Below are 21,210 nucleotides of genomic sequence, written 5' to 3'. Positions count from 1 at the left end.
CTTAGGTGTATCCTCTTATCAGCCAACAAAATGTCAACAAATCAAGTCTGAAGCCATTTAACTACACACACGGAAGCTGTTTGTTTTTTTTTTTTCTTTTGTTTTGTTGTTTTGTTTTTTCCTTGTCATATGCCACTCAATTGAGAAATGAGTTTCAGTTCTTTTAAAGTGGAAAATCTTACTGACCTTTCAGACCTTTGGGGAACTCTTTACGACAGCCATTCCCATTTCAGGAACTCTTGGAGTAGCCAGATGGAAATTGTCCACCTCAATATGGCAAGGGAGATCTGTAATAAATCTCCTTGCTATCAAAATTTTCTGTGCAGTATCTTCAAGTCAATGTGAACTTGTCTTTTTTCTCCCTGTTATTTCGCAGGATAAAATGTACACCACATCAAAGACCTTGTGAACAAACTCATAGAGAACACTTCCAAAACTCCTGAAACACTGAGGCTCTCCAACTGTATTTTCAGAAGGGAACTTACACAACACCTCTGGAAAACTCATGGCCTGTCCTACAGGGTTTACTCTCAATAGCCAAAGAAACAGGTGAAGTCAAGTGTCATTCTTGCTATTGTTTGACATTGCAGATGAGACAGTACATTATAGCAGATATATGCTATTGACAAAGATTTCTACAGTAAGTGGGAATGAATTATTAATGACCTTTCACATTTTTCATGGGCATCTTGGTCTATCATGTTCATAATAAATAGTTCTTATTGCATTGTCTAAAGGAAGTCATAATGAAAATGGGAACCTCACTTTAACTTACCTTAAGCTGTTAGACAAGTACTAATTACTGAGACATATATTACTTTTTTTTTTTCAGAAGAGTAATATAAGAGCTAAATGAATTAGACATGATTTGTGTAAGTCATAGTAGAACTGGCTCTGAATTGGCATTTTCCATGCCAGTATGAAAGATAAAGAGCCTGAAATATCTACAAGAAGGATCAAACTTTCTTTCCTAACATATGTGGGGTAGTTGAGATTTGATCAACAGGGAAAAAAAAAAGAAGTACAATGCATAGAAAAGCTGAGTTGGCACTTAATTATCAGAAATGTCAAGGGAAACAAGGTCCCAAATAGAAGACTGAAGTGTTAGGCAAAACTTCTCTATTGCCAAACATCTAGGATTTAATTGATTTTTCTGCCTTGTTTCTCTCCGCTGACTTGCCCTCTGGAGATATGTATCTTCTTTTATAATCGACAATAAAAATAAATAAAACAACAAAACAAGCAAACACAACAACAACAAAAAAAAGGTAAGCAGAAGAAAAACAAACAAACAAACAAAAAAAAAACCCTGAAATTAAGTGAGATGAATCTCACTTTATTATACAAGAATATGAAATACTCTCTACCAGGGTTTCTCTTGTGACTGGCACTGGATTATGACATCCAAACATTTTCCTACAACTATGATGTAATTCAAATACATTTCATTTTTATATAGTGGAGAATAAGTATTTCTATTTACAGTAGTGGGTAATATTTCAGCTACCTGTTAATTCAGTAGATGGAATGTTACGCTATTCAAGTAGATACCATACAGCGAAACAAATGTTACTGCTTAGTACTGAGAAAGGCACTTGCACATATGTTTCTTGATTCCTTTAAGATATATTTTACCATTCCTTGCCATGTGATATGAATAAATGATGTCAAATGGCAATACATTTTTCAAACAGTATTGTCAAAATAATCTCTACTTGTTTGACTGCTGTAAAGAACTTCAGTTCTCTTGAGCTGATTCTAATTATTTATTACTTCAGTAAAATAAATGGGTTAATTCTTTTAAACTTTTGCAGCTTAACTGCAGCCTTATCTGTGCTGTTAATGGAATCCCCCACACACCACGCAAGATTTACCAGTTGCTGGCACAGTTCAGGATTTCCCATTAAAATGTATTTTTGCTAAAGGCAGTAATATGTAATGCTAGTGGCAGAATTTCACAGAGCAGTGACTTTGCAACGCATTTATGAACAAGTCAACAGAAATCGCTAAAAGTGGTCAACTTAAATATTTAAGTTTCAGCTTACTTAAGTGGCTAAATGTTTTATTGGAGTGCAGTTACTATGATTTAAAAAACAAAACAAAACAAACAAACAAAAAAACCTCCCTGTTCCCTAGAATTACTCTATAATCTCATTATATGAACAATTTCTGACCAGAAGCAATCTCCAGTGAGCTGTCAAGACTTCTGGCTTTTTGATGGTATGCCACTTCCACCGTACTGTGGCAGAATGTTATGCCTTCTGGATCTGCCTGCACAGACTCTGAAGTTATACCAAAACCCAGTCTCACCTCTATCCCATTGATGTTCTAACATCTGCTGCTAACCCCTAAGTTTGCCTTCAATGCAAGACAGCCAGAATCTTTCTGAATGTCAGTGCTCAAGGCCCTAACTATACTCTCTCCTAAAGTGGGTTCAGGACTTCAGACAAAATCCTCAATAGCCCAAAGACTTCCTGTCATTAATCCCCATTGCTGCTCTCTTTCATAGCTTCAGTCATTCAATTTTTGCCAGCTTGCCTTGAAAACAAAGAATTTCAAATTGCAAAGGAGTGGGTTTCTTGAAGGGCTTGCGTATGGAACAAGCTTCACAGTAGAGTCAAGCTTTGACAGACTCAGGAAGGGTGATGGTCAGGGTTGACCTTGAGTGTGACTATGGTGCTGATGTAGCCTCACATATTTTTATAACGTTTTTATACTATAAGTCAACAGCAAATATTCCATTCCCCATAGCAATGTAATTACGCTATTGCAAAAGTGGTGCATTTATAGAGTGGCAGATGCATTTATCTTCCCTTATCCACTTACCTGACTTGCTAAAGGTTTTTAATAATGCCCAAGTAATGGGCGCTGAATAATTCATGTCTAAATTAGATATGCATTAATGGTCCCAGTGTAGTTAACTGGAAAACTAGGATCTGGCTTAGTGCTTGCTTATAGCAATAAAATACTTTGAAGGCTACTGTGACTGTAACCGTTCGTTTGAATAAAGCTGAGTCACTGAAAAGAGCTGATTTAAATTTTCCTGTTTACCTTCTCTGAAGTACATTGTCAAACCATTGCCATAAAAGAACACCTTACATGGCAAAATAAACAGATTACACTATCTTTATTTGCTAAATGCAATCATTTAATTATACGTTTTGTGTGTGTGTGAAGCTATTTTTTTACATCCTCTAAAGTAGGTTATTTTACATTTTAAAATTTTGCTAAATCAGGAATATTTTAAAATTGATAGAACTGTCTTTACAGCTCAACTAATTTTTAAACATTATCTCAAACTATTAACACTGATATTTCTGTTGGAATAAGTTAACCACACTTAAAATAATAATTAAAAAAGCTCTCTTTTGAATAAAAATATAAGAACATGTCTTAAAAGACAAGTTCATGGCTACAATTGCTGCAGCTAACTTCTCTGGGGCTAGTAGTCCAATATACATGTATAAAATTGAGTTTCCTGAGCATCCTGTGTGATAAATGATTAGACTAAATTTTCATGTTCTTATATACAATACTATGATTACTCTATGTACAGTATTTCCTGCATATATTTATTCTAAACCTGTGCATGGAACCTTTCAGGTTTAGGGTCTCAAGAGCTGTTCACACACGTACAGATAACGTAATTGGAGCTTTTCACCTAGAGTAACGTTTCATGTCAGCTCAGACACAAGGTGGCAGTATTTCCATTTTGCTTGTTGCTATACTAGCCCGGAGCAGGGATAGCTGTCATGACACACAATAGCAAGTCTATCTTTGCAAATTAAAGAAATTAGTATTTCGATTTCTTTGCTAGATTCTATCAATATATTTACAAGACATAGAGTTGTAAAATAATTATGCAGTCAATTTTAAAATGTTGTTTAATCTAGTAAACTGTGATTATTCCTTTTAATTACAAGGCCCTCTTTTTTTTCCTTACCATCGTTCACTTGAACTTGATTTCACATTATGCATTAGATTATAACAATAAACTCTTGTATAGCAACAAACATCTCTCTCTGACTTGTGTTCTGTGGCTTTACTGTTGCTGTGGTGAACCTCTTGCCATATTGCTCTGTAATGCTTCTGTGTTCTCCAAACAGATTAATTTATCCCTTCTTCACCATTTAAGTTTTTGAGTAGTCAAGAGACTACAGACATTGGAGGACAAAACATAGACAACATAGCAGTGTGTTCCATTTTCCATGTATACAACCATTTTCACCTTAAAGGAGTACTGATGTTCAAAGGAGACCAGTTTCTGAGTGAAAGAATAGATGGGTTGTGTAAGTGGTGCATGATCTAAGCAGTGACATTAAGTAAGCAGAATGCAATCATCATTGTCCCTGTCCTCTCTCTCTCTTCAGTTTGCTCATTGCTCAACAAATAAGATTCAGGATCCTAGGATAGAGATTTTAGAACCTCCACAATAACTTAGTCTAAAATTTGACCTTATAAACTTATGACCTTATGACTTTCCTCATTGCGTGAACATAGGGCTGACTCATGTTCAATCTGAACATGAGTCAACATGACAAAGCGGCTTTGACAAAGCTGCTTTCCTGATAATCTCCAGGCTGTTCTGGTGCAGGGGCTTTCTTAGTGCCAGCCAGGGGACGTGTATTTTCCTGTGTAGAACTTGAGGTGGATCCTCTCAGACCATTCCTCCAGCCTGCAGAAGTCTGTTCTGGGGAATCCTCAAAAAAAAAAAAAAACTAATTAGGGAGGGTAATTTTTTGTTGTTTAGTTTAGTTAATGAACTTAAAATTATTATTACCGACTTATGTAAAATACTAGGGTACATCTGGAAGACAGAACTGCATAAGCAGTAAAAGAAGTCACTAACATCCTAGATTGTTCACTTTTCACTACTATGACTGGTTTTCATGTGACAAAAAGATTAAAAAGAAAATAAGAACATTGCTCTGGAAAGGAGAAAGTGACTTCGTTGGTAAATGCTAAAACTGTTCTTTTTCTATTGAAAATGTAGCCAGCTTTTCAGTGAGATGGAATTCCAGACGACACACAACAAATGTGAAGCAATACTCTGTTTAATCATCCTAGAATTAATATTACTTTTGAATTTTCTTCCATTACACAATGCTTAAATCTGCCTTTCACAGTGGGAATTGGTCAAAATTCCCACTGTAATTATAGGTATCATGCTTCTCTTAAATTGAAGTGATTTCTAATTTTTAGTTTTCCTTCAAAGAGACATGAAGGTAGAAATGTAGAAAAGTGCTGCCCCATTCCCAACCTTAGATCTCTGATTGATAGGAAAATTCTGGACAAGAAAATGAAAGCAATGGTTTTAGCCATGTTAATAGTGAGAAAAGGAACTGAAGGAATATAATGAAGCTGCATCAGGGTAGGTTCAAGTTGGATGTTAGGAAAAGGTTCTTCTCTGAGAGGGTGGTCAGTCACAGGAAGAGGCTCCCCAGGGCAGTGGTCACAACACTGAGCCAGCCAGAGTTCAAGAAGTGTCTGGATAACACTCTCAGACATACGGTCTAATTTTCAGGTGGTCCTGTGTAGAACCAGGATTTGGACTCATTGGTCATTGGACTCATGGGTCCCTTCCAACTCAGGATATTCTATGATTCTGTGAAAAAAAATATATATATGTATAAAGAGTTCTCCTTAAATAGAGTAAAATAATTCTAATAAGCTGCCGGTTATAAATGGATGTACACACAGACTAACAAGTAGAAAGACCTTGAGAACATCCTTTTGGCTCTGAAATCTTTTTTTTTTTTTCTTTTCAGTACGTGAATTTGATTCTTAATCAGTCCTTTAAATCAGAGATTCTGTGTAGTAAAATGTGAGTGCATAAATGGAAGTAAAACCACTGGTAAAAGAATAGTTGTCTAAAATATTAGCAAACTATATTAGGTCTTGATGTTCATTCTTAACACATGTGAACAAAATTCACTCCATATGATATGTGTGAACTTGAACTCTTAAAAATATTCTTTCTGGTCCCATTCAATTTTTCCATTGTAACTGTTAGGGATCAACTGTTTGGGATGTATCATACTGATAAGGACTAAAAGATATTCTCTCAAATCTGTTGTCCTCCACCAATGTGAGGACTAGATTTGACCATTAATTCACCTTACTGTAAAATGGACAAGTCTGTCTCACTAGTCATTCACATAAGTAAAATAATAACCACTCTCTTACATATCATTTTACTCCATATCACTTTCCCCCATTACTTAAATAGAAAAAAGTTGCTCTAAGCTGCTTTTTTTTTAAACAGTAAGCATATATTTATACCATCAAATAGGAAAAAATAATAATAGCAGACAAACAGAATTTATCTCCAAACCTTAGTGACTCTTCAATTAGAACGTCTTCAATCAATATAATATAGCCATTTCTGAAATGGTCACAAAACCCAGACTTCATGACTCAATCTCCGCAAATGTGATCTCATGTGGAAGATGAAACCAATTGTTCTCTTGCGCTAAATCAAGCTACTTCTCCACTGACAAAGATTAAGTTTGTGAGTTACAAAACATTGTTTAGATTACTAGGCTACTCATGGTGGGTGAGATCTTGATCTCTTATCTTGAGGAAATTGAATCTTCTTACAAAAAAAAAATGTTTCTGGTATTCATCATGTTTGCAAACAACCATCTCAGTCTGTATTCAAGCTAGGTACATTTAAACTTCAAGAAGCTTTCCTTATGTTCAGCATATTTTTGTTCTCCTCTTTTTAGTATATAACGTTACATCCATTTGCTACCTTAATATATTGCTTTCCTTCATACAAATTGGATTATTCATTTATGCTCTGCAAAGCCAGAGTAACTCTGAAAGTTATTAAAATTATGTAGATTAGTAGTGCACAATGAATGATTTTTTTTTCTGATGGTTATGTTCTCCAGATATTTGCAAAGATACATTTCTATTTTTTTCTTTCTCTTAGTCAAGTTACTTACATTTCATACTCGTCAGTTTATCCATGCTTTACTTATTTTTATTGTTGATCTCAAAATTCTTTCCAGATTTTACACTACGTTTCTTATAATAAGAGTATCAAAAATAAATGTAATATTCAATATTATATCTCATCTCAGAGATGAGATTTGGTTGAGGTCTTCAGATTTACCCACAGGGACTTCAACAGTTTTTTAGAAAATCTTCAATTTCTACAAGTCAAATATTTTAGTGAAATATACACTATGAAGAGTTTGGGTATGAAAGATCATAGGCTTACAGTGGTCATAATCAGATATCAATGAAAATTTGATTTTTTGCTCTGCCAAAACTTAGAGATCAAAAATGTTTTCGTTCCCTACTAGAATGTCCACCTGATGTTGAAAATAACAGGGTAGAATTTATAATACCCCAGTTGAATGCCTCAGTGTTGATGATACTCACTCTGTCATCTGTCATGAAGAATCTTCAAGGTCTTTGCTTTATAGAAAAGATGATTTTGAAATTTCACACTAATTTTATCTGTTTGATACGCCTCTTGCAAGGGAAGGATAAACAGGCTTCCTTCTGTCGTAAATAAGCCTCCTAATACAACAGGGTGGACCATAACCACTAATGAAACTGGACTAAGAGAATTGCCTTGTTTATTGTAAATTCAGCAAAGATATTCTGCAGTCTGGATCCAGACTAACTCAATAGAACTAGAAAGACAGCTGTTTTACTCTTGGGTGTGTACGGGGATATAATGAGAGGCAACAGACAAAAGTTGGACAACAAAAAGTTTTGATTAGATAATGGAAGAAAATAAGTTGACCACAAGAATGGTGAGAGACTAGAACCAGATTAGCCAGAGGCTGTGAAATCTCCATCCCTGGAGATACTCACAAGCTGCCCAGACATGGTACAGAGCATCCTGCTCTAACTGACCCTTCCTTGAGCAGAGGTGGGACTAGAGGTCACTTCCAAACTCAGTTACTTCTGTGGTTCTGTAATCTGATTCATTAATGTCAGCCTGTTGAGTTTATAGCCTCACATACTAATGTAAACTACTGTGATACATCCTGCAGCTGCTACAGCTGTCTTCCAGCAATGGTCAGGGCTTTTTCATTCATCTGAATACAAGATCATGAGAGTACTGCTGGCCATGCATAAAACAGATAAATTCTCTTCAAGTTCACCTTACCAATCTCATCTCCTTCACATGTTCTTTATGTGTCCCATAAGAGTTCCTGAGCAACCTGTGGCATACTTCAATGCCATCATTTATCTTGGATGGCACTTTCTTTAATTTGGCACCATTTAGAAATTTGAATAGATTTTCTGCTAAGAGGCATGAAGAATCATATTGCTTTATAGCACAACAGTTACTCCTTTTAAACAGCTCTATCTTGTGACAAATTATAAAGTATTTCATGGCCTATGGGTCTTACTATGTACTATGCACTGTGTAAAATCTATGTACTAATTGATACACTCAGCTAAAATCACATTGGGTAAACCAAAGACGTCTCAACAACACCAGAAAACTGATTAATAAAAAGTATCAGATGCAAAAATTTGAAGACTTGTGTGTTTATTGCTCATGAATCAAAGCTATTAAAAGACATTTATCAAATTGCTATAGCTACTCAAAGCCTTCTAATTTAAGAGCATGGACTCACTTTCTTCACTTTGTATTTATTATGTCTTCATCTTGTTCTTACTATATTTTCACATTATCTTGCAGTGTTGTTGTGGTTTAATCCGGCCGGCAGCTAAGCACCACACTGCTCTTCGCTCCCCCTCCTCCTCCCTCTCTGGGATGGGGGAGAGAATCAGGAAAGAAATGAAAGCCGATGGGTTGAGATAAAGATAGTTTATTAAGACAGGAAAATAATAATAATAATAATAGTACTACTAGTAATAATGTGTACGAAACAAATGATGCACAATGTAATTGCTCACCACCCGCTGACCGATGCCCAGCCTATTCCCGAGCAGCCGGCCCCCCACCCCGGCCAGCCACCCCTATCTATTGTTTAGCATGACGTCAGATGGTATGGAATAGCCCTTTGGCCAGTTTGGGTCAGCTGTCCTGGGTCTGTCCCCTCCCAGCTCCTGCTGCACCCCTAGCCTGCTCGCTGGCAGGACAGAGCGAGAAGCCGAAAAGTCCTTGGCTTGGTGTAAGCACTGCTCTGCAACAATTAAAACATCAGCATGTTATCAGCGTGTTATCAGCGCTCTTCTCATCCTAATCCAAAATAGCACCCTAACAGCTACTAGGAGGAAAATTAACTCTATCCTAGCCAAAACTATGGCAAGCGTGAAACAAATGAAGCACTTTACTGCAGAAGACCTGCATGTTAATGAATGCAGGCCGTGAAAAAAAATGACTTAGTTATTAACAGCTGAAACTATGTAAAGCATCTGAGTATGACTTCATTTCCTCTGGTTTCTTTGTATTTGTAATAGCCCTTACTTATTAAAATCATATCTCTACTTTTTGTGACTGCACATTCATTTTTGGACATAATCTTCCCTTGAAAAAGAAATTAAATCTGGAAAATGCAATATTACATGGAGAAAATACTTATTTTTAATTATTTATTTTTAATCCAAAACTGATACTTTTAGCTTTGCATTTCAGAATACTCACTTATGGAGCTGTATATCTAGAAATGATGGATAAATATCACAAATGAATGGAGAGAATTATTAACAAATGTCATAGAATCATAGAATCATAGAATCATGATTTTTTTTTTCCTCAACAATGCCTGTTGGGATTTTAGATTACCCTCTCCTACTATCCAGGATAAGTGTGCAGTTTAAAATGATTGTTTCATGCCAGCAGATTATATGTTAAAGAGTTATAAGTAATTACACAATAGGTTATTATTCCTTAAATGCATTTATATCACGCAGCCATTTGTATCAGTAACAAAATGAGTTGCAACTGTTATAACTGAGTAAGACAAAACCTGTTAATGTATAAGGCCAAAGTGTTCATGAAGTTGAATTACCCTAAAAGGAGTGAGGCCCGCATATTACCTTGTTTAGAATCAATCAAAACCAGCGGCCCAGACAATTCTGACACACAAGCTTGACATGAATGATGGGCCTTTATTGTCCCAGAAGGGCAAAACTATACATGTGCAGACCAACAAAAAACCTCGTGGATGGCTTCTGCACATGAGCTTCTCTGTCTGTCAGCTCAGGTGTCCAAGTACCTTTGGAAAAACAACTGTTGCTGTGAAACTTTGCGTCATGTACGTATGGCAAAGTTTATTATATAATAGAAGATATATTACAAAATAGAAGAGAGTTTGTGTTATGTGAGGCAATTATCAAACCTAGTATTTACTGTCCTTCCTGAGTAGGGACCTGAAATGACAGCCCAGTGGACTTCACTGTAGAACTGTGTTACAGAAGACAGCTTAAACCCAAGCGATACTTATTAAGAGAGTAATTAAGACAGCGATCAACTGACTGGTGATGTGGTAGGCTGTTGCCTGGCAACTGGTAGGAGATAACTTTTACAAATTAATTCTTTTTTCAGACCGATGTTAGTTGCCTCTTTTTATCAAGTTAATACAAAAAAAAAAAAATACTTGGAGTAGAGAGCACATGGAAGAGAGAGAAGCAGAGAGAAGCAACTGTCACAGAAGAACACCCGTAGAGACGTGAACAGAACATAAAAGAACTTGAAGAACAGTCACCCTGGGTTAAAAGAACTACTTCAAATTTCTTCTTTTTGGCAAAGGCCTATGAAAAAGCACGGAACAGTCAGAGTGTTGAGGTTAACTAAGAGCAAAACATCCTTTAGGAAAACAAACACCCTTGAAGTCTATTTTACTTAAAATGCATTAATTTTTGCCTGTTTACCTGAAGTGGGCTTTTTGGAAAAACATTCAAATACTGACCTTTTACCTGTACAGGTAATCTGAGAGCAACTGCACCAGTAGTCAAGAAGCAACAATCAGTAAAACACTTTTTGCTAGCTTTTGTGACCAACAGCACAGTTCCACAACTCATGGTCTCAGAAGGGACCAAGGGCTCCTGTCTCAACTCAGTTTTGCCTAGCTATTTTATACCCCTCATTTAAAATAAGTCCAGGATAAAGATATTTTTTTTTCTTTTTAATGTTTGAATAACTCTGTAGTAATGAGATTTTACCTCCAGATCTCAGGACTAAAATTTTCTGAGATGGCTAGATTTAGGTAGTCAGCAGAACTCTGTTCATGTATGGATTAGGTCTCCAAGCGCTTTCAAGAACTGAGGAACTGTTAGTCTTCAGTGTGGGAACATTGTTTCACCAGTGCTTTGTTTATTTATTTATTTTTTTTTTCTGGTAAGAGCTACTTTTTGGACAAAATCAAAACATTTTGATTCACTAAAAGTTTTTTTAAAGAATTGTCTCAATTTGGCAATAATTTCTTAGGTCATATAATCTCAAATGATCCCATTAATAACATTACTATAAGTCAACTCACTTCAAATGAATAAGGAGTTATAAGCTCAGATACTTGCTGTATCTAGAGCAGCAGAAACCCTTGAAACTGTATCGTCAATTATATCCCACATTGGGATAACATCATCTCCTGCAAGGGGAATTGCAATGTTTTAAAATGTTGCCCCTCTGTAAAATCAGAAAATTATTTTCCTTCCACCTGTATTTCCCTAATGACAGTCTGCAACATTTTTCTTGCAGCTTATTGGAGAAGGCCAAAGAACAACTTCTACACTGAAAAGGTTAAGTTATAATTAACTGTGATGATGAACATGGCTAGACTTGTGCCAGCAAAGAGTGGTTATCTTAGTGCTCAAACACTTCTTTGCAATTACTTCACCTGATTACTTGGGTTTAACAAAAGAAAACAAATGCACATTAACTTCAATACAATTAGTATAATTGCAGTGTAGTTACAATGCAGTTATGATTTGTTAAAAATAATTATTGCTAATGTATCTGCATTATAAAGTGCATTTAGAAGTTTGACTCGTTTCATTTTCAGTATAACACAAGAGTTATGTTCATTGCTTCATCTGTCACAACTTTTTTGTGTTGTTGTTTCTCTGAAGCTTTATAAAGAGCCAGTGGGCTAAAAGCCCTGATATTCCAGCCACAATAAGGATGTCGAGTAAATTTCATGATGAATGTCTATTCATATGAAACTAATGTTCTTGTTACAAGAAATGGATTTGGATTGACTTTCCCTTCTGCCACATTCAATGTCTTCAGATTTAGTGAGTATAGGTTACGTGGGCTTTTTAACACAACCTTAGCTGATTCTTGACATGATCAGGGGCAAGGATGTGTCAGTGCTGAACATCACGGCAGATTTCTCTTAGGTGCTCGGGTGGAAGGGCTGAAATTGCAGCTGTAGACAACAGTCATCCTGCTGGGGGAGGGGGGGGGGGCAGGGAAGGAAATCTCTGCTGGTTATGAAGAAATGCTAGCATGCTCTCTCACTTAACCCTAGAGCTAAGCCAGGGATACAAGACAGCACTTACATAAAATTAGATTTCATGCTTGAAATGATCTCTGGGATTTAGATGCTGAAAATATCCATTTCAGTGCAGGCACAATTGTCTTACTCTTCTCCCCTCCTCCGCAGTCTGCCACTCACCTTTAAGCATACTGTCTGATCTTGACTTGGGCTGAGCCAGAACGAGCTCAAATAACCAATACATTTGTCCCAGATGAGCATTCTCAGTGCAGCTAAGATGGGAGGAATTCCCTTCCTCTCTCCATTGCCCCCACTGCACAGGGCGAGAGAGCACAAAAGGCGTCTGATCCAAGTACCTGTTGGCAAAGGTACTCCACTGGGAAGAGAAAGCAGTGATGTCCTCTGAGAGGCTTCTGTTGATTGCTTTCTATGATACTTTAATGCAGAATGACTAAGCAGCTGTGGGAGCAGTGGTCTGAACTGTTTGGATCGCATACGCCTGCAGTGCAGCTTGATAGAGAGTGATTTGCCTTTTCTTAGGGACAGCAAGTACTGGAGCACTCGACTGAGAGTTTAAATACCAAAGGGAGGACTGCGGAATAACGCACATAAACGAATAACCTTCCTAAGTTTCTGTGAGAACAGTGCTGGAATGCATCTTGAAGGGAACAGGTTTCTATCCTTCTCTAAAGCCCATGACGTCAATGGTATCTTGTGAAAAATAGAATTGCAAGAATGCAGGAAAAGCTGTAGTCTGTCACATATACTTAGTTCTATATATGGAATTAAGACACTAGCTGGGGTGGGGAGCAATAAGAGAAGTCACATGCTCTTTTGCCCTAAAGATCTTGAAATTAAAAACCTTTGGAAAACTATTCTTAAAATAAAACTGAGAACTAATTAGCATAAAAGGATGTGTTCATAATTTTCATCTTGTGAAATATCCTTATTCTTAGCATTTCAAGATTCTTGATAGTACTTAGATGGAAAAAAATCATCAAAATTAAATAGACTATAGCAAGGTGAATTTTTAACATGAGGTACTTAATCTCTTGCCAGAACTTAATGACATTTATGACAGAAGAACATCTGAAAAAGTGGAAAAATAATAATTTAATTATTTTTCAGCTGTAACAATTCAATACTGAAATAGCCCTTGGAGTAGCTACGTAGGCAGTTCACACACAGGCTAAGTAACTACACATAGTCAAATGGGCAGTTATTTGTGGGAGACCTGAATTCAACTTGCTGTGGAAAAGAAAATGGTCTCATAACAGCCTTTCTCTGGCAGTTATTCCCAGCTGTGTACTTGAAAGGGATCTCTTGTCCTATACAGCTGTTCTTTCACTAGCAAAACTGAATGAACAGAAGACCATGGGTCTTTAATGAGACTCTTCCAGTCCACTCCATGGGACAACAGCTGCCAGCAATGAAGAGTGCTTTTTGTGCAGCCACGTTGACTGATGTGGTCCTCCTAGAAGTTCCCGGATCTTCCTGACGACATGGATGGATTCAGCCCTGGAGCAAGGTACTTTCAGCATTCTGAGCTGAGTTGGACACCACCTGCTTTACTAATTTCAGTGAAGCAGTAGCAAGCTCTTGCTGATCAAACAAGAAATACCCTGAGAAAAGGGCATTATCTAACTAATTATCTAGGAAGCATGAACCAGAAATGTGGACTTTGTCAGACTCGACATAAAGCATACTCTTCTACACAGTGAAGGAAACTCAGTATATAGAAAATTATTATTATTTAATGAACTCCCATTGTCATTCTCATTTGAAGTTGCTAATGAGGCTGAAGTCAATATCCTTCCTCTGTTCAGTAAAGTGAATTCTTCTTCTTGACAGGCTAAGATTGCCAGTGGGTAGACACAGATTTGTGAGAAGAACTAAATTGTGTTTACTGTGGTGACTGATTATCTCCCAAAGAATCATGTGTTTTTCTCCAACAGTAGAGGATATAATTTAATTAGACTGTTATTTTAAATGTTCTGATTTTTTTTTAATGCATTAACTTATGGCCTGTGGCTGATAGAAAAGAAATTAATGCTGACTCCTTTGAGTGTGGAATGAATTGCAGTTTGCAAGGGGAGAAAATTAATTATAAATGCCTGCTATTTAAGTTTTCCAGATTCAGATGATAAATTAAGCAATTATTACATGTCAAGTATATAAACAGTAATTCGTCAACATTTCAGCTTATTAATTCTAACATTTGCCATTCCATGTAACATATTTATCACATTTTATTGCTTGTTGATGAAAAATCTAGCACAGTTCTCTCAATTATCTTTACACAGCTGCATAATGAAGCAACAAAATAGAGATGTATATCACAATTCTGAACGCCGCAGAAAGGTTCTTGTTTGTCTTGATTTCAGTTCAGAATAAAGCACTGAGACCTCAGTCTGGCCCAGTTTCAGGTGTTCATCCTCATTTCAACTGCCCAAACTTGTTTTCAAGATGTCGTGCCTCTGTGTTCCCGATTGCATTTCAAATCCCATTTCTGCCTACTCCTGCGTGCCCAAGCCCTGCCGACTTGTCTTGCCTGGATGCTCCTTCCTCCTCTTTCTAACCACATCTCTGTGGCTTTTCCCATGCTCTCTCTGTACCTGGAATGACTTAACTTTCCATTATTTTCACATTTCTTTCCGAAATCCTGGTGTCCCACTGTGACCCTCACAAACTCCTCATTAGTGTGAGTGATTTATTTTATTTCACCCTCTGATTCTTGGCCATAGGTGTCTAATCCAGGACATTCCACTCCAAGCTTTATGGACTGAGAAGAGGAGGCTCAAGACCTGACATTACTAAGACATACAGCTATGTTGTAAATGATGTATTTATGGATCAGTTGTCAAATCTTCCTGTTCTGCCCTACAACTTCAGTTTGAAGACTTTTCCAATACAGGGTGTCAAAACATGGGAGCAGAGCCATGTGGTTGGACGGATCAAGGCTGGACAATCTGAGTTGCACAATGTCTTTGTGCTGCTGTGTAACATGTGATTAATCATTTTATAGCCCTTGGTGAAATTCTGGGCCAAATTACGTCAATGGAAAAGGCCCATGACTTTAACCCCTGACTTTTTTTTTATTCCTTAACAAGGTTAGCCAAACCAGGCTGTTGATAAATCAAGTGTGAGAAAAACCAAACTCATGAATCTTTCAAGGTCTTCATCACATTATAGGGTAAAGGGAGAGCTGCAACTGAAGGTTAAAAGGCTGCATAAAGTTCCATGGTCATTTAGAGATCTGAGTGCATCACTTACTGAAGCCAACTGTACATGCTAGCTTTCTGGCAGCTTTGAAGGGAAGAAGAATTTGGATTAAGTTACTTAAAGCTAAAAATTAAAACAAAGAATCATCATCATCAACAACAATAAAATCTAATTTTCTGTGCTAAAAAGAATGAAAATATTTTTACAACCTACATGTTTTCTTTATGCATCATACATGTTGCAGAAGAAAGCTGTCACTCAGCTGATTTGTCTCATCATCTTGTGATCCACTATGACACCTAGAGCCTTCTGCACACACTTCTTCCTTAGTGAGTTATTTCTTAGTCTTGCAGTGCAGATGGTTACTGCTGCCTAAGTGTGTAATTTTATGTTTATTAAATAGCAACTTTTTTCATTTATCCATTTGTCAAGGTTACTCTGAACATTACTTCCGTCTCTTGAGCTGCCAATAGTTCCTTCCATTTTAATGCTGTCTGTGAATTAAAAGTGTATACTGTCATCATCTAGTTAACTGGTAAAAACTTTCAGCAGTTCCAAGATAATCTGGTTTAATACAGCTGCTAGTGTGAAGTAAAAAATATAATAAAAAAATAGGGAAAATGCATGATTAAAGATTAGGTATAACCTTCTAAATTCACAGTGATAGGGTTTCTTGGAAGCTGACAATAACAGGAGAAAAGAGAAAATAGTTAGAAAATTTATATCTATTTTCCAGAAGACAAAGCCGGAATAATTTGCATGATGAAAACTTTACATTTCCTTTATAATAGTTACCATGGAATTAAAAATAATAATAATAAAAAGGAATTGATTTAATTCTTTAGAATTACACAGAATCTGTAGAGAAAAAAAGAAAAGAAAAAAAAAGTAATAAGCACATGCCACTTCTATAACTTAGGGAGAGGAAGGTTAAAAACGCAATTTACAAACAAGTTATTTCAGAGAAGACATATGAGACATGTTAGCAGTTCCTCAAATTAAGGAACTAGTTAAGATATATTAATTTCAAAGCTTACCTGGAAATATATGTTTTTGCTAATAAACTCTATTTCTCCTAGTCCTAAGGCTGCATCAGCCCTAAAACCACTTAGCCACAAACACATGGTACATGCATTATGTAGCATAGAAACCTTCATAGAAACGTACTTTTCTGATGAGTGTGTATGCACCCAAAAATCTAGATCTTAGCCTCCTATTCACACAACTGAGAATGAAGCAGGTTTTGGATGATCAGGATGCAGCCAGCTTGTACTGTGTTGTGCCCTGGAGTTCCTCTGGGCCATCCACTCCCACAGCCACATGTATAACATCTACCCCTGTGCTTATGAAGCTCTGTCTTAAGATCAGCTGAAATATTGCCCTACGCTGAAATGTCTCCTTAATACCTTTTTTTGGTTAATTTTTTTTTTTGATCTTCTAGAATATAACATATTATAAGCTATGGCACATCAAGTAACAGATATTGCTCTGATGAATCCTGAGCCACTTACGTTATTTGTACTTGGTATCTTTATATTTATTATGAAACAGTTTCTTTAGAGAAGCTGGCACAATGCTGTCAGTATAGGAAAAGTTGCCACTGGATTCTCATTATGTCATGTAAATACAATGTTTGCATTAATTATCACAAACATCAGTTCCTGTTGCCCTAATAGGTTAAGCAGCTATATGAAGAAATAGTTTTTAAGATAACCTTAAAAAGAAACACCCAACTTTATAAGATTAGCATTTAATTTTAATTCTCAGTAGTTTTCTAGTTTAAAAAAATATATATATATAAAAACAAAAACAAACAAACAAAAAACTCTGACTTTCTAGATACAAGACATTAGGACATTAGCAGCATTATATATAAACACAGATGGAACAAATGACATGTTGATAGTGTTTGTTGAGAAAGCTGCACAGGACTGTAATAAAGCCATACTGGAGCATGCTATAACTTCTGACAGCACTCATCCCAACATAAGTTATGAGATCATGTATCCAAATTATTAGCTGACAATCTCAAGTTTGCTGTGTACTTCCACCCATGTCTCAGGGTCAAAACGTTACCCCTCTTTCCTTTTCTTGCTGCAGTTCAAAGAACAATTTGCAGGTGTTCAAGTTGCTTTCCTGTGAGAGAGAGGTAAGCTGTTACATTTCTTCTAAGAGAATGGACTTTTCTCTGCCTTTGCTTAATATACATGTCAGGCTGTGCTGCCTGTATGCTGTCACAGTGTAAAAAATAAGAAATAGAAGAATGCTTGTATATGAATTGTCATCATGATATTTGCCAAGATAAGACCTAACTGTATACCATTTCTCTCTTACACACTTCTACACTTGTACGAACATCACACAGGTATTTTTGATTTGATCAACTTGTTCTGAAGAATCTGATTTTGTTTAAATTTCTTCTTCTCTGTAATAGTACTTACTTTCACTTTCTAACACTTTAATAAGAATCAAGACAGATGCTTACTTTCACTGAACAAAATTTGAAGCAGTGTTGTGGAGATGTATATGTCCCTACTTAATTTAACTTGTTATAAAAGGAGAGGATCATACTCTTGCCACACTGCCCAAGCTGCAGAAGGCAAAGGCAAGGACCGGGGAATTAAGAACTGCCCACTATAGGAGAAGATCAAGTTCAGGACCACCTAAGGAACCTGAAAGTGCACATATCCATGGGACCTGATGAGAAGCATCTGCAAGTCCTGAGGAAACTGGTGGATGAAGTTGCTAAGCCTCTATCCAGCATATTTGAGAAATCCAGTTTGCAGCGACCAGAAGAGGGGAAAGATAAAATCCATTTTTAATAAGGAATAAAAGGGAGATCTGGGAAACTACAGGCCAGTCTGTCTCACCGCTGTGCCCAGCAAGATCATGGAGCAGATCCTCCCAGAAACTGTGTTAAGGCACATGGAAAAAAAAAAAAAAGAGGTGACTGGTGACGGCCAATTGGCTTCACTAAGTGTAAACCATGCCTGGCAAATCTGCTGGCCACTTACAATGGGACTACAGCATTGGTGGATAAGGGAAGAGCAACTGATGTCATCAACCTGGACTTATGCAAAGCATTTGACACTGTCCCACATGACAGAGTTGTCTCTAAATTGGAGAGGTGTGGATTTGTCAGATGGGCCATAATAAGGAACTGGCTGGGTGGTCACACTCAAAGAGTAGTGGTCAACTGCTCAATGTCCATGTGGAGACCAGTAAAGAGTGGTGTTACCCAGGGGTCAGTATTGGGACTGGCACTAATTAACACCTTTGTCAGCAATAAGAACAATGGGATTGAGTGCGTGCTCAACAACTTTGCCAAAGACACCAAGCAGTGTGATGCCACTGACACTCCGGAGGGAACGGATGCCATCCAGAGGGACCTGGACAGGCTAGAGAGGTCAGCCTGTGTAAGCCTCAGGAAGTGCAATGAGGCCAAAGTCCTGCACCTCGGTCAGGGCAATCCCAAGCACAAATATAGGCTGGGCACAGAACAGATTGATAGCAGCCACACAGAGAAGGACTTGGGGTTTTGGTGGATAAGAAACTCAACGTGAGCTAGCAATGTGTGCTTGCAGCTCACAAAGCCAACCGTATCCTGAGCTGCATCAAAAGAAGCATGGGCAGCAGGGTGAGGGAGGTGATTCTCCCCCTCTGCTCTGCTCTCGTGAGACCCCACCTGGAGCACTGCATTCAGCTCTGGGGCCCCCAATACAAGAAGAAAATGGACCTATTAGAATGAGTCCACAGGGGGGCCATGAGGATGATCAAAGGGCTGGAGCACCTCTCCTACGAAGACAGGCTGAGGGAGTTGGGGTTGTTCAGTCTAGGGAAGAGAAGGCCCCGGGGAGACCTTACAGCGGCCTTCCAGTACCTAAAGGGAGCCTACAGCAGGGGAGGGACTCTTTGTCAGGGAGTGGACAAGGGAGAATGCTTTAAACTAAAAGAGGGTAGGTTTAGATTAGATATAAGGAAGAAATTCTTTACTCAGAGGGTGGTGAGGCCCTGGCACAGGCTGCCCAGAGAAGCTGTGGATGCCCCATTCCTGGAGGTGTTCAAGGCCAGGCTGGATGGGGCTTTGGGCAGCCTGGTCTGGTGGGAGGTGTCCCTGCCCATGGGAGGGGGGCTGGAATTAGATGATCTTTAAGATCCCTTCCAAACCAAACTCTTCTGTGATTCTATGTACTAAGGCAGCACTTTCCTTTGATAACATCAATGGGTACTGCAGGATAAAATAATAAACTTGGACATGTCTTTATAAAAAGAGAGAAAATAATTTCACTGTAAAATATAAACTGAGAGCTCTCAGCTTGCAGATAATTTTGACATCTGAAGCTGGAAATGTTGCATTAATAAAGCTATCCTCAGGTGTAGTCACTCCCTAATTTCCTCCCTTTTCAGTGCAGCATATTGGAATTGGTTTATACTGCTGAATGTGCCAGCAAATCAAAGCTGATGTACGGCAGAGCAGACATCTCTGCCCCACCCATCCAAGTGGAAAAATGAGCAGCAGAGTCCCAGAGCAGGGTTAGCCCCTGAATTTTGCACCCGCTTTTATGAGCCACCAAGCACCCAGAGCAAGCCTGCACTGCCAGGACAGGTTCCTCCAACACAAAGGAGCAAAGCAAGGATACTGCCAAAACAGCGGCAGTGCATAGCTAACACCAGCACAAACAGCAGCCCCAGCCCCCCTATAGCACTAAGCAAAGGTCTGTAAACCCTGTTCTATGCTGTGACTAATTACTGTAGAAACAGCACTATGGTTATGCAACCATATTGCTTTCTGAGGCCCAGCAAGGACTCTACATGATGCTGCTTTGTTTGATTGGTCTATCTGAGTATGTCAGCTTCAAAAGAGATCTTTTCACACTGTACTCAGCTGGAGGCTACAGACACCTCCCAGGAGATGTGATGGAAATATTTTAATGACGACTGTATTCTATTAAAAGAATCCTTGCAGTAAGTAAAACAGAACTGTTTTTGCAATGGATATGCAGACATTTACAGAGATAATTGTATTACACAGAATCAATACCTTTAGCTACAGTAAAGGGTCTCAGCATAGTCTCCGAGCAGCCTCGGTAGAACACTCCATACAAAAAGACAATCAAAATTTAATAACAAAATCTACAGCTGACACTGAGCCAAACTGTTCTCATCTGGAGCTAGACAAGAAAAAGAAAGAAAATATCTCGGGATATGAAGGGTACTGAGGGGAGACTACTTTAGATATTCTAAGCATAAATCAACTCAATAACTAAATTAAGATGTACATGGTGTGCAACTTCAGCTCCCTCAAAATGCCACCTTTTTTTTTAAAAAGGCCTTCCAGCAAAAACAATCCCAAAATAAAAATACATAAATCCACTCCAGTCTGGACTGCCTGCAGGGAAGTGAGAGAATGAGAGGAATAAAATATCCCAACAAGATGTATTTATGACATCTGGAGCAGGCTCAATACAATGAGCTTCAGACCGAAGGCTGAATCACCATTTGCTGAGCTACCCCCAGCTAGCAGAGATGGAAGATGGAACATAGCAAACCATTCACCTAGTATTTACACATCAAAAATGGTCTAGATCTTTTTAACCAAATTATGTTTTAG

General features: G+C 37.8%; 1 protein-coding gene across 11 annotated transcripts in view; it reads right to left on the bottom strand.

The window, feature by feature from the left end:
• Positions 1–79: 79 nt before the first annotated feature.
• LOC310894838 (uncharacterized protein) overlaps positions 80–21,210 on the bottom strand; it is a 37,437-nt gene continuing 16,306 nt past the window's right edge. For 2 of the 11 annotated variants that reach the window (XR_014580208.1, XM_083825434.1), the window contains 2 exons: positions 17,676–17,735; positions 80–4,700 (listed from right to left, as the gene is read on the bottom strand). Coding sequence is in view for 1 of the 11 variants with exons in the window: in XM_083825434.1 (XP_083681560.1) it covers positions 4,530–4,700; positions 17,676–17,735 (231 nt within the window). In the remaining 10 variants the exon portion in view is untranslated. The other 9 variants (XR_014580211.1, XR_014580219.1, XR_014580212.1 and 6 more) reach the window with 7 other exon arrangements.

Source organism: Anser anser (assembly GCF_964211835.1).
Source record: "Anser anser genome assembly, chromosome: 1".
Taxonomy (NCBI): Eukaryota; Metazoa; Chordata; class Aves; order Anseriformes; family Anatidae; genus Anser; species Anser anser.
Note: the sequence above shows the minus strand (reverse complement) of the source record. Positions and strands in the feature narration are given on the sequence as shown.